This window comes from Mandrillus leucophaeus, unplaced genomic scaffold (assembly GCF_000951045.1).
Source record: "Mandrillus leucophaeus isolate KB7577 unplaced genomic scaffold, Mleu.le_1.0 Scaffold268, whole genome shotgun sequence".
Classification (NCBI taxonomy): domain Eukaryota; kingdom Metazoa; phylum Chordata; class Mammalia; order Primates; family Cercopithecidae; genus Mandrillus; species Mandrillus leucophaeus.
In genome coordinates this window covers 3,685,274-3,712,807 of record NW_012102787.1, presented here as the reverse complement: position 1 = coordinate 3,712,807, position 27,534 = coordinate 3,685,274, and the positions used below count along the sequence as shown (strand labels likewise).

Here is a 27,534-nt window from a genome sequence, read left to right as displayed (position 1 = left end):
TTATATATATATTTATACTTACATTTTAAAAAAATTATATATTTTATAGGGAAATTAGTATGTTCTTTGTCAGAGTGGTGTCAGGCATACTCATGTTCTAAAAAGTCTAATCAGTGATCAACACTGCCTTGATTTTACCGGCCCTGCCTCCCCCCTTTTTTTTTTTTTTTTTTTTTTTGCTGTAATAGAAGACCTTTCTAAACCTTGCCATCATATAAATATGATCTGATAGCGTAAACCCACAATTAAGAGTTTTCAAAATTTTAAACTGATCATTAGGCAGTTTTAAAGACACACATACAGATAAAGCTGTTTTGTTTTGTTTTTTCTTTTCAGCACTCACCTTTGCCCTGGGTACTCTTCTTGTATGTGTTTCCATATATCTCTATGGATTACCCAGACAAGACACTACATCCATCCAACAAGGAGAAACAGCTTCAAAGGAGAGAGTTATTGGTGTGTGATTTTAGCCTCACGTGAGACTCCTGTTAAGACTAAACCATTTGCATTAAACTAGAGCCTTAAGTCAATCCCAGAAGGTAGCATAAACAAATAAAAAATTAACTATATGGCATAAGAATTAAGATCAGTGCTGTATGTGGAAACAACGAACAAAGCTATCTGAGTGAACTGCTAATACAGAAACTTAATGTGGACCTGTTTGGGGTCAAACTATTGTTTTAGAATGAAGGAATTTTATTATTGTGTATATATATATAATTTGTACATAAGAAGTATGGAGATGATACGGTGTTAAAAAAAAAATCATGGTGAGGCTACAATACTCAAGTAACAAGATTTGGGACAATGTCTAAGGGTTAAAGTGCCAAAGCCATTTCTGTACTAACTGTTCTCATGTTCAGGTACCAGGGGAGAAGGATGACCCCTCCTTATTCTCCAATTCATGTACAGTATTTTGTCCTAGCAGCAGTAAAGACTTAGTTCTTTACTTACAAGAGGCAGAAACAAGACAGACTAGTTCATAAACAAACAATGTGTAACTTCTCAAAATGAATCTATTATTTCATAACTCAGATGATTTCTCGGTGGTGACTGAGTACCCCTTTAGTGCTATATTTGTGCCATTCATTATCTGGTTCATATTTCTTTGCTGTTAGATGATACACTTTTCTTCAAAAAATTTCTAATGTCACTTTTGTACTTTTTTAAATAAAGTATGTTTAACTGTTGGACTCTCAATAATTTGTGAAATTTCAGTGTTTTCTGTAATGTTAATGGGGAAATTCAGCAATAAACTTTATTTATATGAATTCTGAATTCTGTTTGTTTAATCACTTTTTTTATATTATACATATGACCATTAAAATAATGCACTTTTATTTTCTATATGTAGAATTGTATCATTTAGGGTTCTCTGGCTGCAAATCAACTCTGGGCAAGCCTTAAGCAAAAAAGAATTTTTAAGAAGGTCCACAAACAGGGCTACAGGCGTCTAGGTTCTAAGAATTAATGAAAAATCTTTTTAGCTTTTGTAAAGATTTGGCTCTACCCATTACTGTTCCTGTATGGTTTCACTCAAGATTCAAATACTCAGGAAGACACTACTGATCTTGGAAGGGGAAAGTTTATATTGGAGGTGTAAAACATGTCTCTACATTTTTATCCCTTGGCTGGTTTATGCTAAGAAAAATTTGGCAGTCGAAAATTAGCTATCTGGGAGTTATTTCACTTAAATTGGAACTGCAAGGCTGAATCTTTTCTAGGACTAAGAAGGTAAGTCATAATTGCTAATCTGAAACAATTTTCACTCTAGAGAAGCTTCAGTTTGTGCTAATTTGCTTCTTTATTCATAAAAAAAGACTATCACTGGTGTTCAAAAGACTATTAGCAACATTTAGAATAAATTATAGCAGACCTGAATGGAAATGCTGGCTGATGAGGATGGCCATACTGATCAAACACACCACATCCTACTCTTGTTGCCTAAGCCATGCTCATGTTATCTAATGAAGCCACACAAAATGTATGTCACCAATATGAAGATATATGAAGGAAACTTAAGAAACTCCATTTCAAATTATGGTTGAATTAATGGACTACATTTTACAAAAAGATCCTAATTCAATGTCTTTACAAGTAATTCCTTGCTATTAAAATGTATTTAGTTCCTGAATTCACACAGTAAGAGTTACCTGTATATGTTAACTCAAAGGGAAGCATGAGGTCTATTGTCTCTAGGAGTAGCTGTCAGCTATACTGACAGAAAGATGCTTATTTTTGATTTCCCTATGTTTATTCCAAACTAGCCACAATTACAAGAAAATTGATACTTCCCCCCCACCAATTCTTTTATTTCATGAAAACATTAAATCATTTCAGAATAGTTTCTGAATCATGTATAATCTACTATAGAATCATATGTAAGAATAGTTTCTGGAAGAATATGACATGGTAAGAAATTTCAAGCCAAAGTTTAAACTCAAATCCTTTAGCCCCATTAGACCACAAAGCTTTGGGTTTAAAAAAACTCAATGTCTATTTAAATACCTACTGACCATAAGATAATTCAGATGACTTATTTATTTAAGGATAAAGACTGAATAACTTGACAAGTCACACTTAATACAGATTCTGACACAGAATAATAGTTTAACTTTGGCTGGTGATGGTGGCTCATGCCTGTAATCCCAGCACTTTGGGAGGCCAAGGCGGGCGGATCATCTGAGGTCGGGAGTTCAAGACCAGCCTGACCAACATAGAGAAACCCCGTCTCTACTAAAAATACAAAAAATTAGCCAGGCGTGATGGCATATGCCTGTAATCCCAGCTACTCAGGAGACTGAGGCAGGAGAATCGCTTGAACCCGGGAGGTGGAGGTTACAGCAAGCCAAGATCACACCATCGCACTCCAGCCTGGGCAACGAGAGAAACTCCATCTCAAAAAAAAAAAATTATTCTGAACAGTAAGGCATCTCAGAATAGATAACTAGAGTTCATTTGACATTTTAAAAGCCATTTTAATGGAAATTACATCCTACATACAGGTGTTATTCCAAGAAGTTTCATTCCATTGGCTAGGACAGAACGGACAGCTTTGAAAAGATGAAGTCTGGCCTACAAAATAAAGAATGATTTAAAATATTCAGTAACAGAAATGTATTCAATACATGAGAATGGTTTTAAAGGTAATTCTTTCTAATTTAAAGCAGGAACAATATGCCAAAGTGCCCTAGAGTTACTACAGACAAGAGAAGATAAAGTCCTAGCATCCCTTATAGTAAGACCTGTACATAAAGTGTCATGGAGTGGGAGTGATAGTATTATACAGTATGCCTTCAGATAAGGGAAACTTATCACTATAATATTTCATGTAGGAAAATGTGCTTCATAGTCTAGTATGTTGGGAAGTATATAAACATTGATTGTTACAGCCTAATTATTAGCTGAGGAAGTACACTGCTACAGTTGAACAACAGAATGCTATTTTAGAAAAATTTACAAGACTGACTTAGTAGTATTAGTCTGAGGAGCTAGGGATTATACAGAAAACATTCAGCATAACATACCCCAGCCACTTCAGGAGGACTATCTTTTATTTGTAGTGTTCTGTGTGCCACAGCTGCAAGATGACTGAAACAGGAAGAGAGAAATCACGACGGTTCCAGCAGTAATTTCCTGTTGTAAGATATGAGCTTGATACCCAATCTTACTCCTTCAACTTAATAAATAAAGCAAAGAACCATTAAAGGATGTATTCAAAACTGTAAAGTTGAAACTGGAATTCAAAACTCAAGCTTTAGATCTCGGTCCTATTCTACTACTAAGAGGTGGGCAATTCTTAAGATTATGATTTCACTGTTAATTTTACAAATATAAAGGATTCTTTTCTAATCATTTTTCCTCATTTAGGCAACCTACAATCAAATGTATAACATAGCATGGCCTTTTCCTCTGTACAGTGAGGTGGGTAGAAACTAGTTATCCACTCTCCACACACACTGGCCACTCTTCTTTAAAGTATCTTTTTAAATTTAGGTATGGCATCAAGTATAACAACGTGTCAAAGAAATGATACTTAAGACGTCAGTTTTAATGATAAAATGACATTTCGTAAGATTTTGTACATTAGCTGGGCATGAGGGTGCACGCCTATAATCCCAGCTACTAGAGAGGCTAAGGCAGGAGAATTGCTTGAATCCAGGAGGTGGAGGTTGCAGTGAGCCAAGATCGCACTCCAGCCTGGATAACAGAGTGAGATGCCGTCTCAAAGAAAAGAAAAGAAAAAAAAAAAGACTTCTTCACCTCTGTATGTCTTAAGTGTCATTTAAAGGAAGAAAAAAATCCTTACATAAATCTAGAGAAGGTAAAAAGTATAATCAAGAAAACAGTCCTGATAAGTGTCTGATTTCAATAAATATTGCGTAAAAGCAAAATTTCTTTTATTAAATAGCTTTATGGAAGATACAGCTGCTGCTATACAAGGGTGGACTCAATAATTTCGATTTCAAGTTTCTAAAATAGACACCATGAAATTGTCATTAAATATTAGAAAAATTAAGTTTTCTAGCTTATTTTTCTGTGCCTCTGCCTAAAATTCCTGTATGGACCCCACTGTCCTGAAAATAAGTTTAAATGCCTCAGTACATGGCAAACAGGTTTATACACGCTTCATTTATCAGCCTCCCAGAACAATGCTTATGGATCCTTTAAAATGTATTATTATGCTCTTGCTCAACTCTGGGCTTTTTTCTTTTTCCCAGCCACATTCCTTCTCCTGATTAGTATCTCCTTTCCTCTGAGAAGCCCTCTCTGATCTCTCAAGGCTGGGCTGGTTGCCCTAACACCGTCTCTTATGTTCACTCTAACATAACACACATGCACTGTGCTGTGACTGTGGAGTTGTCAGTTCCCATTCTCCAGTCTTGGTGACAGTACCTTGTATCACTGAATGAATGAAGGAACATTAACTGCTAGTTTGTATAGATGAAGCAATAATTCCTGTAACTAAAAGCACATCAAATTTTAGACCAAGGAATTTGTTTATAGGAAACCTTTAGATGAAAGAAAGGTCTCAAATGCCATTAAACATCTGAAAACAGGAAGATTATAAAGTACCTTAAAGTTAGAAGGTAACTGACAATATGCCTGGGTTGAAGATCCTGAGATGACTTATAAAGCACCTCGTCGAACCTAAAAGATGACAGGAACAGTGAACAGGAAAAGACTGTACATGTTACACTAAGACATTAGACATTAAAAGATCATGAATATAAGACTGACTTGACATGATTAAGAGTAGAAGGTATGGCCAGGCGCAGTGTCTCACATCTGTAATCGTAGCACTTTGGGAGACCGAGGTGGGTGGATCACGAGGTCAGGAGTTTTAGACCAGCCTGGCCAATATGGTGAACCCTGTTCTTGACTAAAAATACAAAAAGTAGCCAGGCGTGTTGGCCAGCGCCTGTAGTCCCAGCTACCCGGCAGGCTGAGGCAGAAGAATCGCTTGAATCCGGGAAGCAGAGGTTTCAGTGAGCCGAAATTCAGTCACTGTACTCTAGCCTGGGCCACAGAGCGAGACTCTGTCTCAAAAAAAAAAAAAAAAAAAAAAGAGTAGAAGGATATGAAAAAACTGTGTGTACATTTGTAGGCAAAGGAACATTTTCTGTCTTACAAATTCTTTGATGGCAGGGATTTCTAAATCATCTTGCTATTCCCTAGACCTAGTCCACATCAAAAATTTTAATCATGGCTGGTGAATGTAAAAAGCCTCCAGCCATGTTTAGGAATATAAAATATAAATGACCAAAGTCTACCCTCAGTGCTAAGACAACCCAGGTGGCTTATTTTTCCTCACATTAGCTATTGTACATGTGAGTAAATTTTTCTGATCCCAGGAAAGAACCACTGACTACTACATAGCAATCAAAGAAAACTGCCTTGTTCATAACCATCCACATCCCTTCTAGAGATTAAGCTCTGGCATGTTTGGCTTCACCAACAATGCCCGTCAGAGCTAAAATGTGTGGTGTCTTGCCTAGCATGGGAGCATCAGATACATGTATTTGAGATTATGAACTGAAACCAAGAGGCAAATGAAGGACTTACGGTCTCTGGGAAGCTGCACAAAGGCAGGTGTTTTCCTTCACTTATCACAGAGGGCAAGAAGATGCTTTCTCAAACTAAAAGGTTATGCTTTTATAAGGCTTTCTGTGAGCCCGAGGCGGCTAGACACGTGTGCTATTCATCAGTGATAATATTCTGAAGACCTAAAGACTGTCCTCCTTGAGCATTGTCTTAATCTATGCCCTCTGCCCTCAAAATGCAAATAATCACTTTTTAGGCATCCCTTTGGGAAAAGTCTAGAGGCAGAAGGCAGCTACTGGCCTGTTAATTCGACTGGGCAGCAAAAATGCTAATAGCCATTTTGATAAGCAGAAGCACACTTGATGATCCCTAGAAAACATCGTACCTGAGAAGATGCTGAAGAATTGAAACAGACTGTGGCTCTTGTAAACAAGCAGTGTTGAAGTCATTCAGGTACCCACATCCAAAAGTCTCTTCCAAACTGTTATCAAAAGTTTAAAGTTAAAAACATCAAAAGATTAAAAAGTCATACAAGGGCACAGAGCTCCAAGTGATGAACATCACCTTCTAATACACAATTTTGGTCTCCTTAATACAGCCCTAGACTTTGATGCCAACACTGTTTGATCTGATACTTTAATTTTCCTAAATCTATTTCTTTATCCATACACAATGGAGATAACAGTATATTCTTCGACAGGGTTATTCTGAGGACTAAGATAATACACATAAATATATTTCTAACATAGATGCTCAATAAAAAAATTTTTTTTCCCTAAAAGAAGGCCTACTCTAGTCAGATCTGAATAGAAGATATTGGAAAAGCCGAGAAAACAGGGCCCCTGGTCTTAGAATCACAGGACCCAACCTAGGGAAGCACAGTGCAGTACAAGGTTTCCCTGCAGCCTCTTCTCACCTGTGGAGGCGGGCGTGTGTGTACTGTAGGAAGACTCCTGTGTCCCCGCGACTCTGGAAAACACGATCCCAGCTGAACTTGTAGTCAGATAAGAGTAAACCTTTGAAGTCCTAAAACGACAGAGGAAATCTTCACTGCTGGGATTTGCTCTAGTACCAGACAAAAGGGCCTCACAGATAGGAGTCTTAACAGACCTGAATAATGAGTGCTGCGAGCCCGACCCTCTCTGCAGTCTCCTGTGGGTTCTTGAGTTCTTTAGTTGCTGAAACAGACAAAGGCAGCTATCTTTATTCTACGTGACACTGTGCCAATCATGGATCCAAGTGAAGGTAATATCTGCCAAAAATGCATGCTGACAATCAAGAACAGATTTAGAATGAGTAATTTACTTTCCTAATTTAGGCTATTTTACCTTTGATAATGACATTTCCCCTGCCTACATTAAAGGGAAAGAAATCCAAATTTATTTATTCAAAAGATACTTGTAGGATATCTGATACTTAGTTTTCCAAGGATGAAGGTTAAAGTCATAAGGACTTGTGATTTGAATCCAAATTATAACATAGAAACGTCAAGTGACCACCCAGACAACAGAATGACAATGCTCAAGCTGTTCATGAAAAGAGGACCAAGGTTATAGCAATTCAGATTATTGAAGTGACCAATTCCCGAGTAGCAAGTATAAAAATTCTGGCACCTCTAATTAGTGAAAGCTATTTTTGACAAAGTTAGTGACAATTCAATGGAGGGACAGACATAATAAATCACACTGCCCAAAGTCCAGAATAACATAAAAGTGGCATGTAAGTTATGACTTTAATAAGAAAAAACTGAATTCACTCTTAATTGAAGCCATGTTCTGTAGCATCCTTAATTGAATCTCATTTAAAACATCTTCCAGGAAAGTGACATCTCCTCTTCGAGTCTTCATTCCCTGCACTACTCCAAAGGGCACATGCTGGCACCTAAAAGAGTGGGCATCTAGTTAACTGAAAGCTAAACAAGAGCTGCTGCTGAAAGCATATAATACCTTTCAGAGAGTGGTTTGAACTTTAACCCTCAGAGTTTTTAAAAATTAATAAAATGAAATTGATGTGATTTGTGTGCTACAAAGGACATTAAGCACATCTTCACTTTATAATCAATAGCATGTGATTAAACTACTAGTTGCCTTTAGGAGAAAAAGGAGATGTGGATTAAGAATTTTGAAAACTAAGCCACGGAGAGCAGATAACTAATAAAAATACAGTTATTAAATGTTTGTAAGGTGGAAATTATTATAACCAAGACATAATACAAAAATCAAATCTACTTTTCCATACTAATATCTTGAAACAAAGAATTGAAATTTGAATGAAAAACTTTTAACCACTAGGTACATTTTCAGGCTCAGCTGACCCTGCACAGACAATTAAGAACCATGCAGACATTACCTTTCTGCCCAGTCATATCCCATGATCTTCAGCATTTGGAATACTTGCTGAAAATGCTTTTTTTGTCCTTTATCTGTCTTGGGAAGAAAACATATATAAAATAACAGTGACAAATTAATGTACAAAAATAGGTTGGACTTGAATCAAATTAAGATATTTGAGGTTTGACACACTAAAGTCATTGTCAATCGATACATTTTAAGTAAACACAAAGAGGATGCCACAAGAAGAGTCTAAGTGAAGTGCTCTACAAGGGAGGGGAATAAGAGCCGTAGCACTCCACCGAGTCAGTAGGAAATGTGAACTTCAACCTTCTGAGTATTCCATTTAAATTTCTGCCCTCTTGGCTATTATGACCCTAGTCTCTGAGACCAAAGTTCAGCTCTAAATAAATATTTGATGGCAACTTTTCTTCTAAGTGAAAAGGAAGGTTTCACATGGTAAGTAATTAAAGGGGGAAAAGATACTAGAATACCACTCAGCAATAAAAGGAACGAACTACTGACACACAGCACAGCCTGGATAGTTCTCCAGGGCATTCATTATATTGAGTGAAAAAAGCCAATCTCAAAAGTTACATATTGTATAATTCCATTTATACAACATTCTTAAAGTGACAAAATTGTGCTGAAGAACAGAGCACTGGCTGCCAGGGGTTAGGATTGGGTGAAGGTGTGATTATTAAGTGGTTGACCACGAGGGAGTTTGTTTTGTGATGGAACAGTTCTATATTCTGAATGTGGTGATGGTTACATGAATCTATACATGTGATAAAGTCTCATAAAACCATACCCACACAAACATCTACAGGAGAGTACATGTAAAAGCTGGCAAAATTTCAGTAAGGTCTCTATCAATGTTAATTTCCTGATATTGATAAAAGTACTATGGTTATATACTATCTTTGGGGGGAAACACTGTACTATTTTGAAACTTCTTGTGAGTATTAAATTACTTCAAAATAAAGTTATTTAAAAACAACCGTTGACCCCAATTCAGAATTGAAAACTAAAAAACAAAAAAACTTTGCATTATGGTGATCTGTATATATTAATTTCACATAACTATTTTGCTGATTCAGGTAATTTTTTCTTACTATGAAGCAATGTAAACTTTTTCATTTTTAAGTGTTTAAACTTTTAAATAGAAGTTGCGCACTTTAAACATACTTAATGTTGACTTCTCTCTGTAGTTTTACATAATTAGTTTTCCATAGGTTTTCAACATGGCATCCAATTTCTACCTCTGTAATTTTCATGAGTTAGAGATCGTAACTTTTTGTTCTGATTACTTACCACATATATCATTGTATCAAAATTATACTTGTCCATTCGATCTATAGCAGCTGCAAGATCTCTGAAAAAGTGACCATAAACCAAGAGTTACTAAGCAGATCTGGGTAATAATTGATTTTACCTATTTAATAGCAATGAGCATTTTCTAATTAAGAACTTAAATTATCCCACAGCCTGAGGAATTCCAACCACACTTAAGACAATTCAAACACCACATTTTGATATAAAATGATAAAAATAGGTTTGGGGAAAACAACAATAAAAACACTGGCAAAAGTAAAACCTAAAATAAATATAAATAAATAAAATTAATATATAAAAGTTCTACAATATGTAGTAATAACAACTAAAATAGCTCTGGGTGAAGCATCTTGTAGCTAAATGTTTCATGATTAAGTCTCTACTAAAAAGAATCACCCGTTACTTCTCTGCAATATATTCTCTTAACGAACATATTTAAAATATAGATGATGTAGTAAACAGGTATTGTCTAGATACTCTCCTATTAGTATTACTAAGGACTTTCAAAGTCTTGGGTCAGTCAGGGGAATACCTTCTAATGCATTTAAAAGACCATAAAGTCGGCCGGGTGAGGTGGCTCATGCCTGTAATCCCAGCACTTTGGGAGGCCAAGGTGGGAGGATCACTTGAGGTCAGGAGTTCGAGACCAGCCTGACCAACAGGTAAAACCCTGTCTCTACGAAAAATACAAAAATTAGCTGGGCGGGGTGGCGCACACCTGTAATCCCAGCTATTCAGGAGGCTGAGGCAGGAGAATCGCTTGAACCTAGGAGGTGGGAGGTGGAGTCTACAATGAGCCGAGATCGTGCCACTGCACTCCAACCTGAGCGACAGAGCAAGACTCTGTCTCAAAAAAAAAAAAAAAAAAAAGCCCTTAAAGTCCTTTGACAGAATTTCTCTTTTATCTCTGATTAGATACAAGCATCTAGTTGGCATATGAAATAATGAAAAATAAACCAAAATTTCAAGTCAAGGATTATGAAATATTAAAGTTTAAAATTAGAGCTATTTTTGATTAACAGCATATGATACTGGAAAGACTGAAAACATTCCTCGATCTTTTGAAATGTTAGGGATCATTAAAATGTCATTAGTACCTATCTCATGATCCTGACATTGCAAAGAGCATGCATTCTCAATGGAGGCAAAAACTGGCTAATTTTTGTGTTTTTAGTAGAGACAGGGTCTCATCATGTTGGCCAGGCTGGTTTTGAACTCCTGACCTTAGATGATCCACCCTCCTCATCCTCCCAAAGTGCTGAGAATACAGGCAAGAGCCACTGCATATTTTTTGTAGAGATGGGTCTCATTATATTGCCTAGGCTGGTTTCAAACTTCTGGCCTCAAGTGATCCTCCTGCTTTGGCTTCCCAAAGTTCTAAGATTACAGGCGTGAGCCACTACAGTTGGCCAACAAAAAATCTTATTCTTCATGCATAAACCATAGATATGCATACAATATATAGAGATACAGAAAATGTGTGGGATAAAATTTCATGAGAATTGGCAATTAGGAAAAATATGGCTGAAAAGGTTGCTTGGAGGGATTATAATTTTAAAAATGTCGAGAAACTTGTATAGCAGATTATCACAAAAATGATGTCACAAATAGACACTTGTGTTACATTTTTTTGGTTTGAGACAAGGACAAAACAAAGGGAAACTTTTTGATCCAATGAAAAAACACAAAAGAATAAGAACAATTTCTAGGTTGAATTTGTAGAAACTGAATTTCAAAGCCAAAAGAAGTGCCAGGTCATTTAATCCAGATCTCTCCTTTCACAAAGTACAGAATCATGGCCCAGAGAATTAAACGACAGTCCCAGGTCTCCAGCCTCACACTCTGCGCTTTTCAGTATTCTCCTGCACTTTTGTCTGCTATAACAACTTTGATTTACAATCCCCACACAAAGGTATTCTATAAGAAACCCACTAGAAGGCAGAAGCAACTGACAATAAAGCAAAGTGAAAAATCTAACATTTCAATAAGTGGCAAAAAGACAATTATTTTCAAAGAAAAAAAGAAAGTACAGGTGTTAAGGTAAATACACAGAAAAGTCTACATCTAATGACAGCCTGAAAAAACACCAAATCAGGATAGTTATAGAGATCTCATGTCATAGGGCCCCTTTTCTGACGGGATGTTTCTTTTTCCAAAGAAAAATATAGGTGTTGGAAAAATTGAGACCTAATGATAGCCCAAAAGACACTAACCAGACCCGAATACTTACAGAGCCTCTGTTCTCAATGGATACTTCTTACAACTACTGTGCAAGGGTTTATTTATTTAATCTGTCTAGCAATAATTAGTTGATACAAAAAACTTTTCTAATATACATATTTGCTTATCTAGAAAAACAATGTACCTCTTAGATATATAAGCTCTTCTCATTTCCTAATCCCAATTGCATAGAATTGGTAAAGGGAAATGTCGAAAAGTAATAGAAGGTAAGAGATGAATTTCCTAAGGGGAAATTAAGAGACTTGATTGGTTGCTTAAAGTACAGGTGTTAAGGTACATAATTTGTTTGGAACAAATTACGGTAGTTAATATAACAACAACAAAATATCATGACTTTATGTTACAAAAGTGATTTGTGACCTAATATAAAATTCTGGCCTGGGAGACACTTTTGCCACCAGTGCTTCTCTTTCCTATTAGCTTTGTCCCAGAAATAAGAGTGCTTGATAAACCCACTTCTTACTGATGAACAGAGATTGGCCCTTCCACAAAGGTCAGTCACGAAGACGGATGGAAAAAAAATGTGACATGGGCCTTCTCCCTCAGCCTGCTTTACCAAATCCCAGCGAGGTCTGGTATTTATGTGCATGTAAGATGTTCTTTACAGCATGAGGAAACCCCTGAGCTAATATGGTCATCTTTTAGTATACATTTCCTGCCAACATGCCACTGTAAAATACTTTTAGTTGATTATGAAGTACTTCAGTTTTACAGCTTATAGAATAATGTCGTCAGCTGTGGAGTTCGATAATGCATAATTAATTGTAAATAGTTTTTCATGTGAAAGCAACAGATTTAGAACCAAATGTTTACCTTCACAGAGGCTACAAACCTGGTTGCATAGAGAGAAGTACCATCACTTCGCATTACAGTACAAATTGAGGAGGAGTCGCCATTCCCAGAGAGATCTACAACAGCCGTTCCTTTTCTAGAAATGCAAAAAGGTAACTTTAAAGCAACATAATAAATTCAGACCTTTAAAATTGTAATATCTAAAACATTATCTTCAGCAAACCAGAAGCTATTTTTATTACCCAAGTTGCAATAAGCAATGCCAATTCAAGTTTTAACCAATAATGGTAAAAAACAAGAATATGACCAAGAATCTCTTACGAATGGGTATGATGTAATTAATGTTTGGTTATCTTAGCTTTTAAATCTGTAGTTCCGGATAAGGTACTCAGAAATAAAATCTTTAATATACCCAGTTGAAAAATGAGATGCAGCTGCATCGTAACTATGAAATGTCACACATTTTCCTTCTAATTCACGGTATAACAACATTCAATATTGGGCTAATTTTTAACATGCCACAAAGTACCCAAGTATTAAAACTACAGATTTTTGTCTTTCCTGTATGACCAAACTTTGGCATCTGCATATGATAATCTAAAAATTTTCCTTAGGGACATTACTGAGGATGCTATTAACTACGTTTCACATCTTCCTTATAAATATGACAGGAGAAATTTTGCTTTGGTACTATGAAAAGTGACATGTCTCTTAAGCAATTGGTTTGCCTCTACATTATAGACGTCTGGGCTTCTTTCACTGGTATTTCTCTGTTTAGCTGACAGGGAGCTAAAAGCTAAATTAGAAAACAATTAGGCAAGAAACAAAAATAAAACGTATCCAAATTGGAAAAGAAGTTAAATTGTCTCTGCAGGTAATATGATTTTTTTTTCAATATGATCTTATAAATAGAAAACTCTGAATATGATCTTATAAGTAGAAAACCCTGAAGATTCCACCAAAAAACTGTTAGAATTAATAAATGAATTTTGTAAAGTTGCAGTATAGAAAATCAACATACAAAAATCAGTAGCCTTTTTTCTTTTTTTTTTTTTTTTTGAGATGGAGTCTCTCTTTGTTGCCGAGACTGGAGTGCAGTGTTGTGATCTTGGCTCATTGCAACCTCTGCCTCCTAGGTTCAAGCAATTCTCCTGCCTCAGCCTCCCAAGTAGCTGGAATTAGGCATGCGCCACCACGAGCCGCTAATTTTTGTGTTTTTAGTAGAGACCGGTTTTCACTATGTTGGCCGGGCTGGTCTCGAACTCCCGACCTCATGTGATCCACATACCTCGGCTTCCCAAAGTGCTGGGATTACAGGCGTGAGCCACCGCGCCCGGCCAAAAATCAGTAGCATTTCTATACACAACAACAACCTATCTGAAAAAGAAATTAAAAAAAAAAATTCCATTTATAATAACGTCAACGAAACCAAAATAGGAATAAATTTAACCAAGGAGGTAAAATATCTGTACACTGAAAACTATGTAACACTGATGAAAGAAATCAAAACACAGATAAATGGAAAGATATCCTGTATTACTGGATTGGAAAAATCAATATTTTAAAAATGTCCATACCACCAAAAGCAATCTACAGATTCAATGCAATCCCTACCAAAATTCCAATGGCATTTTTCACAGAAATAGAAAAATCAATCATAAAATTTATATGGAACCACAAAAAACCCCCAAATACCCAAAGCAATATTGAGCAAAAAGAATAAAGCTGGGCCAGCTGTGGTGGCTCACGTCTATAATCCCAGCACTTTGGAAGGCCAAGGCAGGTGGATCACTTGAGGCCAAGAGTTCAAGATCAGCCTGGGCAACATGGTGAAACTCCATCTCTACTAACAAATACAAAAATCACTCAGCTGAGTGTGGTGGCACATGCCTGTAATCCCAACTATTTGGGAGGCTAAGGCAGGAGAATAGCTTGAACCTGGAGGTGGAGGTTGTAGTGAGCCAAGAAAGCACCAATGTACCACAGCCAGGATGACAAAGCCAGACCCTGTCTCCAACAACAACAACAACAACAAAGCTGGAGGCATCGCACTACCTAATCTCAACATCTACTACAAACTATAGTAATCAAAACAGCATCATACCAGACAAAAACATAGAGACCAATGGAATAGAATAGAGAGCCTAGATACAAATTCACATATTTATGGTCAACTGATTTTTTTTTTTTTCTTTTTTTGAGATGGAATTTCGCTCTTATTGCCCAGGCTGGAGTACAATGGCTTGATCTCGGCTCACCACAACCTCTGCCTCCTGGGTTCAAATGATTCTCCTGCCTGAGCCTCCCAAGTAGCTGGGATTATAGGCATGTGCCACCACACCCAGCTAATTTTTGTATTTTTAGTAGAGATGGGGTTTCTTCACGTTGGTCAGGCTGGTATCGAACTCCCGACCTCAGGTGATCTGCCCATCTCGGCCTCCCAAATTGCTGGGATTACAGGCGTGACCCACCGTGCCCAGCCAGGTCAACTGATTTTTGACAAAGGTGCCAAAATAACACAGTAAGAAAGGGACAGTCTTGGCCAGGTGTGGCGGCTCACGCCTGTAATCCTAGCACTTTGGGGGAATACAAAAATTAGCTGGGTGTGGTGGCGTGTGCTTGTAATCCCAGCTACTTGGGAGACTGAGGCAGGAGAATCGCTTAAAACCGGGAGGCAGAGGTTGCACTGAGCCAAGATCACGCCACTGCACTCCAGTTTGGCAACAGAGCGAGACCCCGTCTCAAAAAAATAAAAAGAAAAGGACAGTCTCTTCAATAAATGACATTGGGAAAACTGGATATCCATATGCAGAAGAATGAAACTAGATCCTTATCTCTCACCATGTACAAAACTCAACTCAAAGTGGATTAAAGACAAATCTAAGACCTGAGCTGTAGAACTATTAGAGGAAAATACTGAAGTCTTGGCACCAAAATTTCTTGGAGGTAGTCCTCAAACATAGGCAACAAAAGCAAAAATACACAGATGGGATTGCATAAAACTAAAAAAGCTTCTGCACAGCAAAGAAAACAATCAACAAAGTGAAGAGACAACCTAGAGCATGAAAGAAAATATGTGGAAAACATGTATCTGATAAGAGGTTAATATGAAAATATATAAGGAACTCAACTCAATGGAAAAACAAAAACAAAAAACTAAACCAAACCAACACCACCACCAAAAAAAACCCAATTAAAAAGTGTGCCAAAGAAGCCATTATCCTCAGCAAACTAATGCAGGAACAGAAAACCAAATACAGTATGTTCTCACTTATAAGTGGGAGTTGAACAACGTGAACACAGAGACATAAGGAAGGAAAGAACACACACTGGGGCCTGTTGCGGGATGGGGGGTGGGAGAGCATCAGGAAAAATAGCTAATGGATGCTGGGCTTAATAGGTGATGGGTTGATAGGTGCAGCAAATAGCAAATCACCATGGCACACATTTACCTATGTAACAAATCTGCACATCCTGTACACATGCCCGGGAACTTAAAAAAAAAAAAAAAAAAAGAAAAACAAAAACGTGGGCCAAAGACTCGTATAGACATTTCTCAAAAGAAGGCAAACAAAAGGCTAACAAGTATATGAAAAGGTGCTGAACATCACTAATCATCAGGGAAACGCAAAATTAAAACCACAATCCACAATAAGATATTTCTTCACATTTGTTAAGATGGTTTTTATCAAAAAAATAAAAAATAAAAAAATAAAAAAAAAGATAAACGTTGGTAATGATGTGGATAAAAGGGAACCCTTGTATACTAGTGGTGGGAATGTTAGTATAGTCATTATGGAAAACAATGTGGAGGTTCCTCAAAAAACTGAAAACAGAACCTCCATATATATGATCCAGCAAACTCACATCTGGGTGTACATCCAAAGAAAATGAAATCAGTATGTCCAAGTGAAATCTGCCCTACCATAGTTATTGTAACATTATTCACAATAGCCAAGATGTGAATTAACCTTAACAGATGAGTGGACTTTAAAATATACAACAGGTAATATGCAGCCTTAAAAAAAAGGAAATCCTGTCATTTGTGATAACATGGATAAACTGAAAGGACATTATGCTCAGTGAAATAAACGATGCACAGAAAACAAATACTGTATAGTCTCATATGTGGAATCTAAAAAATTCCAATCATAGAAGCAGAGAAGTAGAATGGAGGTTACCAAGGGCAGGGAATGGGGAGATGTTGGTTAAAGGCTACAAAGTTAAACAGGAGTAAGTTCGGGAGATCTATTGTACAGCATTGTGAGTATAATTAACAATAATGCATAGTACACTGGAAAACTGCTAACAGAGATTTTAAATGTTCTCATCATAGGTAAGTATGTAAAGGTGATGGATATGTTAATTAGCTTGATTTAAACATTTCACAGTATGCATATAAATATCAAATCATGTTGTGCACTATAAATATATACAATGTGTCATTCATCAATCACAACTTTTTTTTAAAGAAAAAAACCTATCATAAGCAAGGAAATAGAATTCCAGGAGGGATATGCTAACATCATCTCTGACTTCATATTACTTTTCTTGCCTCTACTTCCTGTTTTCATCATTTTCCTCATTTATAAGCCTGTTATAGTATACTTATTTTCACATGCTGCCTTAAATATTTTTTGAAAAGGCAGGGATTTCTTTTAAAAGGTAAAACTGAGTCAGAAGATAGTAAGATTTATTTCCTTTTTTCAGTTATACCATTATTAGGTTATATGACCTTAGGAAGGGCACTTGTATTTTCTGTGCTTCAGTTCCCATCTTTATAAAAAAACAAGTAACATCGTTTCTCCAAACCTTAACAGCTTTTGCTATGGCAGCAAAATACAGAATGTGGGAAAGTACTCTGAACAGGAAAAAGCACTATAAAAAATCCCAAGAAAGCTGCACACTGCATTCTGTTGTCCTTACTCAAAGGATACATCAATAACAATTTCAAAGAACAAATAATTTTACTAAAGAACAGGAACCTGATCATACATTGTTTTCAGTAGGAGTCCTTTACTCTCCAGCAACTTTAAGACTTCTTGAGATTTTTCACGATAAAATGATTCTCCTGAATATTCATCAAAATATACTCCCAGACGCTAAAAGAGTTCAGAAACAAAAAGACAAAGAAATGTTAATTGAATCTCCTATTCTTACCCTAAGGCAAAATTAAGGATGCTCTACCACCTGTCATACACATGAACACAATAAAAATTAAATCAAGGGCTGAGTGTGGTGGCTCATGCCCATTATCCCAGCACTTTAGGAGGCTGAGGCAGGAGGATCACTTGCACCCGGGAGTTGAAGACCAGCCTGGGCAAGATGGCGAGGACCTGTCTCTTTATTTTTGTTTAAAAAAAAAAAATCACTCCTCTCCTCAAACCTCCTAATAGTTTCCACTATACCAGTCAAGTCCTCACAGTGGTACTGTGCTGTGCAATACAGTAATCACTAGGCCCAAGTGACAATCTAAACTGTTAAACTGGAATTAAGCAAAATTGAGAATTTAGTTCTGTCACACTATTCACACTTCACCAACATGTGGTTGGTGGCTACTGAAGGAGACGGCCACAGATACAGAAGATTCCCATCACCACAAAAAGCAATGGATAGCCCTAGAGAAATCCTAGAATTATGCCCCATATGCTACTAGCTCTTCAACCTTCTCCTGTCATTCATCTTGCTTACTTACTCCAGTCACATGGGCTTCTTTACAAAATTCTCCTCATTCCACCTAAAGACTCCATACCTGATCTCCCCAGCTAGCATCTAACACCATCTAATAAAAAAATAGTTGTTTCTTGTTATATCTTTAATTTGTTTAGTTTGTGCTCTGTCTTTAGGCTAGAATGTAAGGTCCACGAGAACAAGGGTTTTCCTCTTCTGTTTGCTGTTGTATTATCCCCTACCCACCAAATGTTTATTAAATGAATTTATTAACTATCATATACTGGTTTAAGGAAATGAAAGAACAAAAAATAAATACGAAAAAGTGAAGGAATGCTAGAACAGAAAAGCCAGATAAAAATGAAGTATGAGAATATCACCTGATACTGGTTTAGGATTATTTTGCAGTTCTTTCAGCCCAAAAAACAAAATTTGAGTCCTAATTTTAAATTCATCTACAGATCTATTATTAAAACACAAGCAACTTTACTATGCAGGTTACAGCCAAGAGCTGCACCGCATCATGGGAAAGCAGAAGGGAGGGTCAACCAGTACCTTGTAAACCCGAACGTACTCTTCAATGCTTAAGTCCCGAAATTTTTGCCACAGTGAAAGTGCTTGCACATCGCCCAGTTCCAATCGTTGGAAGAACTCCTGTGCTGATTTTGCTACACTTTTATCATCTGCTGCTTCTTTATTAACTTGTACATAAACCTAAAGGTACAATAGTACATTAAATGAAGTATATAACCAGTCACTATTATCTCTAACACAGAAAGAAAGCAAAAAAGCACATTCTGAGAATTCTCATTGAAAATTTTCCAAGTTGGGTACATTACAGAGAGTAACTTTTCTATTTTGCCATGGGCCCTTGGTGAAGCCTACTGACCCCTTCTCAAAATGTTTCTAAATTCATAAAATAAAATACACAGGGTTACGAAGAAAAGAATTACTTTGAAATAACCAAATAGCCGAAAATTAATTTGTGATATAGTAATGGAGGAAAATACTCAATTTCTGAGACAGGTAAGGGAAAATAAAGTATAATTTTTTCTTTCCGTCCAAATCCACAGACCCCCAGGGTAAGAATATCTATTTAAGACTACGCTGGCATTTCTTCTGTTTTTTTCGAAACACCATATTATTATCCTGTAACTTCACTGAGAAAGGTTGAATAAAGTAGGATGGCTCGATCTGGCAAAGAAAACAGCTAAAGGATGATTTAGCATTTGTTTTAATCGAATATTTTAAAACTGTTCCCTAAACAGCTTACTGTGTAAAGACCAATAAAATAGGTGATCTTGGTAAAGAAGACAGCTTTTAGATAGTTAGTATAATTATACTCTAAACTTAGGATCCTAAAAACTGCGTGGAGCGCCTCTTCCGGAGTTTTATTTTGCATCACCTGTCTTAGCTGGTTTAGTTCCATACCCAGCCAAGGACTAGGGCGGAGTTGATGGCTTATTAAGGGCTCAGGCTTACTCTTCCAGCTCTAGGAATCTGGGTTCCCAATGTAGTTTCAATCATTTTCCAGTCTCCAAAATATAATGTTAATAAATGACATTAAAATACTAATATTACAGTTCAAGTAGTACTGAAGTTATACATATGGACTACAAATATTTTATTTACAAATTGTAACTCACTTGCAGGTTGAAACATCAATAACTTTACTATCACGTTATTCTCAGAAAGCTATTAAAGTCTCATGAAAGCAATAAAAATTGGTGAGTAAACTATGAAAAAATAAGGCTTCTAAACTCTTACAGTGTTATTATCAAAATATCCAGACAGTAGTATTTGGATAGAAAAAATGATTTTATTGCTGGAGGACACATTGGCTTATACCCACTGGATACTACCAACAAACAGGACAGGGCATTAAACATCTCTCAAGGTAAGAAAGTTTCACTTTTCATAAATGATTTATGTTAATTACTGGAATGACAGACTTAAATAAATAAATACTGCTAAATGAAAGTTAAAATTATCTTTTTTTTTCCCCCTAGAAAAGAGTTAACATAGCAGGCCTGATACTGTTATATTTAAAACATCCTGCTTGCAAGGTTGGCCACCGGCTGGCATCTATTAACTTAGATTTTTGGGAATGTTTCCACCAACTTAACTGATAAAAGTGGTCACTGTGCCTAAACTGTGTGTGCAAAAAATACAGCTTAGGCTGAACTTCTGCTTTCCTTCTGGGAGTTTGGGATTTAGGACATTCTAAGCAGAGGGTACCTACATGACCAACTCCCAACAAAAACCTTGGACATAGGGTATCTAATGAACTTTGCCAGTGGACATTTCATATGTACTCTCAAAATCTGCTGCTAGAAGTATGTGTACCTTGTGTGACTCCACTGGGAAAATCTGGGAGTTTGGAAAGTCTGGTTTCCTCTGGACTTTACCCCATATGTGCCTTTTCCCTCTGTGATTTTGCTTTGTATCCCTTCACTGTAATAAATCATAGCCACAAGTAAGGCTATGCTGAGTTCTGTGAGTCCTCCAAGTGAATCACTGAACCGGGGAGAGGGGTGGCCTTGGGATACCTGACACATCTCATAAAAAGGTGACGTTTACATAGTCCTATTAGTAAGTCCAGAATAATATGTACAACGTCAGTTAGAAAACAAAGAAGATTTTGGTAAGGTGTGGGAAAACAAAGAGGGTCCCCATAAGATAGTAAACTGCAGACTTCTTGATTTTTGAATGACCCAGCCATTGCCAACTGCTTAACAGTCCAGTATACAGATGTTAAAAACATAAATATATATTCACAAATGGTTTTCGATTCTATCTCACACACATATGTACATGTACACACAAGTTATAAGCAAACATTGCAAAATGTCCTTATTTTCACAAAAGACTTTAGTTTTTTTTTTTTTTTTTTTCCATAAAGCCTTTCTCCAGGGTGAAGTTTTTTTTGTTTTTAAATCTAGGACTTTAAACTCAAATAACCAAACATTTAAAAATCTATTATGCATTCAAGCTACTGATAAGACTATTTTAGAAAAAACTTCACCAGAATCTTCTCTTTCTTAAAAAATAAAAATAATTAAATCAAAAAGCCCTTAAAACATGTGAATATTCTTAGTATTTCTGCAATATGTAGTTAAAAAACAAACATTAGTGAAAATCAACTGACACTATCAAAGAGAAGAGCTTTAATAAGCACTTCTCGATATACCTATAAATGCACAATATAAAACTATACAGTTAGCATGAACCTTTTTTACTCTTGGCAAGTACGCATTTTGAAGATATCTTCCTTTTAAGGCTAGATTTAGACACAATGAGATAAAAAGGCAATTTTAAATTTGGGCTTGATAATAAGACAGCATGGCTTAGTAAAGTTTTTGAGGATGGAAACACAATTTTTCTTTTAAAAGAAAACACAAAAACCAGTTGTGTTTCCATTAGGGAATAAACTAAATGTCTTAGACTTCCTTAAAAAAAATTATCCCCTTTTCCCTATTTCTAGATGTTGGGTCTGCCAAAAAGTGTAAAAATTTATTTTGAATTTAACTGAGATAATTACAGCAAGCTCTTGGGCTGATCTGCCCAAATATAAAGAACTAAGCACGAAAATTAAAAGTAGTAGGATAAACCTTTCTTATCCCTTTATATTTGATCCTAGAATACCATTAGCCACATGGGCACAGTTCAACTCCTTGATGTGGGGCTCTAACCCCACTTATAGTCATGCTTGTCTTAGAAATACTGACAATAACTGCTAAGGATGGTTAGCAAAACTTAGAAACCACAGACCCTGTTTTAATATATTTATGTCATCTTAAAATGCACTGAATTTTTACCTCGTTGTTTAGAAAAGAATATGTAAAAATAATCATGATTATAATTTGAACAAACAACTTCACTGTTTAATGCTGTTTCATGCCTTGATCAGAAATTTCTTAGCTGCTAGTTGATTCCTAGTATGAAATGAAAAATTAAAGACATTCAAATGAGTTCACATAATTAAAACTGAATATATCAATATTGTAAACAGTTAACAATAAAGCCAAAATGTGGTGGGTAAAAAAATAAGTAATTGAGCTAATTCATCTCCACTAAAAATACAGAACAAGACTCCATCATGAAAAAAAAAGAAATTACTTTTCAATTAAGTGGAAAGGCTTTTTGATATGTTGTCTAAAGCTTACTGTAAATATTTTCCTGAATCACTAATGTGAATTCTAAATAAAAAAAAATTAGTTATTTAACAGCCAATTTACAAGGTAAGAGGGAACTATAACAAAACTACTTCCCTGCTTTGTAACTGGAAAACAAAAAAAAATTAGAATAATTAAAGTTTCAAATGCTGGCCAACAAAATCCTAGGTCCATATACAAAACAGCTAGATGTCATGGGAAAAAAATGCTATAAGTACAGAGAAAAACCAGTAGTGAAACATATGCACCAAAATGGAAATGCAATAAATGACTGTGGGTGTTAAATATTTTCATCAAAGAAATTCTGCAACTATCATATAATATCATTTCCAAGCTAGCTGAGAAACTGAATATACTAATACTGATTATAGTGCAATTTAGAGAATACTGATCATGGTGCAGTTTAGAGGAAGGCAGGCCATAAAATCTGCTACTGGATGGCCTCTGCCAAAGTCAAACAAATATGCCAGAAGGTTGAAAGTGCCAAAACTCAACTACAAATTGTGTCCCTGGTATAGCAACTCAGGGGATGAAAGATAGGAAAATTCTATATACATAATTAAACCAATGGAAATCAATGGCTCATAAAGCCATTCTATAGTGGGGGTGTGTGGGCATTCACTGCATAGAGCACTCAGGAGCCAGACTACCTGTGCCAGAATCCTGGGTTTGGCCCGTGGTTTCCTCCGCAGTAAACTGTGTTAACAAAGTAAGTTCAATTCTGATAAATGGTAATTAGTGTATCCTATAATAGTTATTTATTTCCTGGACAAATAATACATTTTATATTCCACAACTTATATATAATTAGAGAAGGGGGCAAAAGAGAACTATAAGAGCAAATTCATGCAGGCATTTACTGCAAGCCATAGTATTCAGGGTTGTGGATAAGGAAGATAACGAAGACATGGTCCTTCCTCTCAGAGAACTCACTACTAACTACAACTCGATAAGGAAAAAAACAAGTGTTCGACCAAAGCTTTGAGAGAACAGATTTTCACAAATAAGAAAGAATAAATGCAGATCGTCTTAAAGTTTTCCTTCGAATATCAACCAACATTATTTACCAATACACCAAGCACTTTCCAAGCTTAGAATCAGTATTTCTGACTTTCTGGTCACCTATTCTGGTGACCAGAAATAATCATGTGGCAGAGCCTCTGTATTACCACCTACGCTATTTTCTTTTAGAAACAGAATAACATCATCATTTATTAACATTTGCTTAAAGCTCAAAAAAATTCCTCATTTATGCTAACAGTTGTTTTTGAAAGTAATCCAAAGTGACAAATGTAATTTTAAAATGCAAACTGAGTCTACAAAATTCGCATAAATATATAATAACCTGTAGGCTGCCATTTTAGGCTTTGCATGTTTTCTGTCCTGCAAAAGGAGAAGGAAAAGAGCCAGTGAGTACTCTAATGGTCTTGTCGTCTGTTACAAATAGCAAAGTGGGTGTATCTGACTTGCCTTCTCTTGTCTTTAAATGCAGTTTCCTGGTGAATCTATTAGGCAAAAGAACACTAATGAAAGCAATACAATTATTATTTGACTTTTTAGTTATTCACAGAAGTACCTTGTTGCCCTTATGCCTTCCATAAATGTACCCATCAGTAAATAACCTCTGACACAGATGTTGATCTTCCACTATTTTTGAGTCTCTAAAGGCAGGAAATTATATTAAACTGCATAGAAAGGAACATACTCTTAGGTTTCTGTGGAGTTTGAAAACAGATTTTCCTGAAATATTTAAAATATTGCACAGCCTCGGCAACATATTGAGACTTCACCTCCACAAAATGGCGAAAAAACTCCACAAAACCTATACCTATGTAGGGACAGGCACAGTGGCTCATGTCTGTAATCGCAATACTTTGGGAGGTTGAGGTGGGAGGATCACTTGAAGCCAGGAGTTTCAGACTTGCCTGGACAACATGGCAAGACCCTATTGCTATTTAAAAAATGAAATAGGCTGGATGTGGTGGCTCACACCTATAATCCCAGCACTTTGGGAGTTTGAGGTAGAGGATTGCTTGAGCTCAGGAGTTCGAGACCAGCCTGGGCAACATAGGGAGACCCTGTCTCTACAAATAATCAAAAATCAAAAAATTAGTCGGGTGTGCTGGTGTGTGCCTGTAGTCCCAGCTACTTGGGTTGCTGAGGTGGGAGAACCACCTGAGCCTGGGAGGTCAAGGCTGCAGTGAGCCGTGACTGTGCCACTATATTCCAGGCTGGGCAACAGAGTAAGATCCTGTCTTAAATAAATAAATAAATGATAAAAATAAAATGTCATAGAAGACAAAGGTTTACTATTTGCAAGATTAAATAAAATCTTTTGAGGTGGGGCAGAAGAAAGATAAAAAGAGTAACTCTCACATGTCATGCTGCACTCTAAATCAATGACACAAGGTCTCTAAGCAGGTATGTGTATTTTCTGCATCATGGGGTATCTCTGTGTAAAAAGTGAAGTACAGGTTCCTCTTCAAAGACACTTTCTTCCCTGTCTAATTAAGGACAAATAGTGACTTCTCGTGGAAGTAAAATGTATTCAGACACCTGTGCTAACATTCTTAAATATCTGCTAGCCGTAATAAAGAAATCAATATACTTTGTGTTCTTAGCTCCCACAGTTTAGTCTAAATATCTACCCTGGCATGGTTACAATGGTCCAAGCAAGCATTAGGTGATAGCCCGTTCCTCTTCCTTATTTGGAGGTGTTTTTACCTTTCTCAGCATTCCACAAGTAACTTCCTCCTTCCTTTGTTCTCCCCTGCCTTTGCCTCTTGAAAAGTTCTAAGTTGCTAGCCAATCGGAACAAATACAGAATGTGAGGTCTCATTCCAGCCAATGGAAACTGGATACAGCAGTAGGGTGGACGTATCAAGTTATAAATGACCCTGTCTCCTTTGTTCAGTGTACTCTCGTGGCAAAACTGCTGGCGAGTGTACCCTTTCTGCAGAGTAAAAATGGCCTTGCTGAGAGAATTAAATTTATGCTCAAGTGCTATTTCTTTGTGGCAATGGGGAACAAGCATTCTATTTTTAAATAAACATTTTTACATATAACATCTTTGGGCCTGGATCTCATGAAAGGTTAAGCTTGAGGTAAAATTATTCAAGTGTAAAAATAAATAAATAAATACAGTAAAAACTCCAGGCACTAAGGGAACATGCTTTATTTATAGACAACCATGAAGAATTATTAATTTTTAAATTCCTGCCTATCAATAAAATTCTTAATGGGAAAGAGAGGAGAAATCTTTTGGTTATAAATCAAAATGCAGTCATTTAGAGTGCAGTATTGGCATGGACTCAGGGGAAAATGGCAAACCTTTAAAGGTCTTTAAGAACTGGAATATGGGCCGGGTGCGGTGGCTCATACCTGTAATCCCAGCACTTTGGGAGGCCGAGGCAGGCAGATCACGAGATCAGGGGTTCAAGACCAGCCTGGCCAACACAGTGAAACATCATCTCTACTAAAAACCACAAAAAAATTTAGCTGGGCCTGGTGGTGGGCACCTGTAATCCCAGCTACTCGTGAGGCTGACACAGAAGAACTGCTTCAACCCAGGAGGTGAAGGTTCAGTGAGCCAAGATTGCGGCACTGCACTCCAGCCTGGGCAACAGTGTGAGGCTCCTCAAAAAAAAACCAAAAATCAAAAAACAAAAAACTGGAGTATGTTTTGTTCAATTTAACTGCAAAGTCAGCTGCAGGGGAAAAATCACGTAACAGAAAGGAAAATGATGAAGCACTCTGTGTGGTTTAAGCTGGAGAAGTAAAGCATTATTTTTGCAAGTGCTCTTCCTCACACACAAGCAGAACATCTTTAGTTTGATCCCCTGATCTGTCGCCAATATGGCTGACTTCGTATCTGTGTTTCCACTGCGAGGCCCAGAAATGGCAGAGATAACAACAAGGACAACGAAAAGGAAACATATCCCTGGAGATTGTTTGGACAGGAAGGACTTTATTAATAAACTTCAGGAAGAACTGAAGATAAAGAAGCAAAGTATCCAAGGGACTAAATGAAATAGAGTAGACAGAAATTCACATTGGACAAAAGCCAGGAAAACAAGGTGAAAGATGTAAACGGGAAAAGCACACACGATTTCAGAGAGAAATAGACATGCCATTCCCCACACCAGAAAAAGAACAAAAATATTCATTTTTCAAGTCTAATTGATATACAGTTATTACCATGAAAATAGCTGCAGTACATATTAACTGGCAGAAAATTGAGAAATTTCTGTGCTGAATCATTATCTTACATGTTTATTCTAAAAAGATTCTATACCTGAAGAAATACTGTCCCAAATCAACTAAAAGAGCATTTAAAAAATCTTAGATTAAGAAATAAAAATAACCTAGTAAAAATAAGTGCAACATTTTCTTTCTTTCTGAGACAGGGTCTTGCTCTGTTGTCCAGGCTGGAGTGCAGTGTCATGACCACTGTAGCCTTAAATTCCTGAGGTCAAGCAATCCTCCTGCCTCAGTCAGTCTCCCAAGTAACTAGGACTACAGGAACAGGCCACTGTGCCTGGCTAATATTTCATTACTTTGTAGAGGCTGGGTCTCATTATGTTGCCCAAACTGGTTTTGAACTCCTGGTGTCAAGCAATCCTCCTGCCTTGGCCTCCCAAAGTGCTGGGATGCAGGTGTGAGTCATTATGCCCAGCCAAAAGCAACATTTTCAATTATGTTTTGGTTCCCTGTTTTAAATAACATATTTTTTAAACCTCTGGAGGCTGGGCATGGTGACTCACGCCTGTAATCCCAGCACTTTGGGAGGCCAAGGTGGGTGGATTACCTGAGTCAGGAGTTTGAGACCTGCCTGGCCAACATGGAGAAACCCCATCTCTACTAAAAATACAAAAATTAGCTGGGTATGGTGGCACACGCCTGTAGTCCCAGCAACTTGGGAGGCTGAGGCATGAGAATCGCTTGAA

The 27,534-nt window shown here is 36.8% G+C and overlaps 2 protein-coding genes across 5 annotated transcripts in view; one reads left to right on the top strand and one right to left on the bottom strand.

Moving 5' to 3' along the window:
- The window catches only part of SLC35A1 (solute carrier family 35 (CMP-sialic acid transporter), member A1), a 35,534-nt gene extending 34,263 nt beyond the window's left edge, over positions 1-1,271 (top strand). For 2 of the 4 annotated variants that reach the window (XR_001006521.1, XM_011984458.1), the window contains one exon: positions 337-1,267. Coding sequence is in view for 3 of the 4 variants with exons in the window: in XM_011984458.1 (XP_011839848.1) it covers positions 337-464 (128 nt within the window). In the remaining variant the exon portion in view is untranslated. Of the gene's footprint in view, positions 1-336 lie in introns of all 4 variants that reach the window. The other 2 variants (XM_011984460.1, XM_011984459.1) reach the window with 1 other exon arrangement.
- A 1,255-nt stretch (positions 1,272-2,526) lies between these two features.
- RARS2 (arginyl-tRNA synthetase 2, mitochondrial) overlaps positions 2,527-27,534 on the bottom strand; it is a 76,613-nt gene continuing 51,605 nt past the window's right edge. The window contains exons 8-20 of the mRNA XM_011984466.1: positions 21,564-21,603; positions 18,969-19,127; positions 17,739-17,845; positions 12,784-12,879; positions 9,690-9,750; positions 8,395-8,471; positions 7,802-7,926; positions 7,156-7,223; positions 6,962-7,071; positions 6,431-6,526; positions 5,077-5,151; positions 3,528-3,591; positions 2,527-3,075 (exon numbers count right to left, since the gene is read on the bottom strand). Coding sequence (XP_011839856.1) covers positions 2,989-3,075; positions 3,528-3,591; positions 5,077-5,151; positions 6,431-6,526; positions 6,962-7,071; positions 7,156-7,223; positions 7,802-7,926; positions 8,395-8,471; positions 9,690-9,750; positions 12,784-12,879; positions 17,739-17,845; positions 18,969-19,127; positions 21,564-21,603 — 1,165 coding nt within the window. The 3' untranslated portion in view covers positions 2,527-2,988. The remainder of the gene's footprint in view (positions 3,076-3,527; positions 3,592-5,076; positions 5,152-6,430; positions 6,527-6,961; positions 7,072-7,155; positions 7,224-7,801; positions 7,927-8,394; positions 8,472-9,689; positions 9,751-12,783; positions 12,880-17,738; positions 17,846-18,968; positions 19,128-21,563; positions 21,604-27,534) is intronic.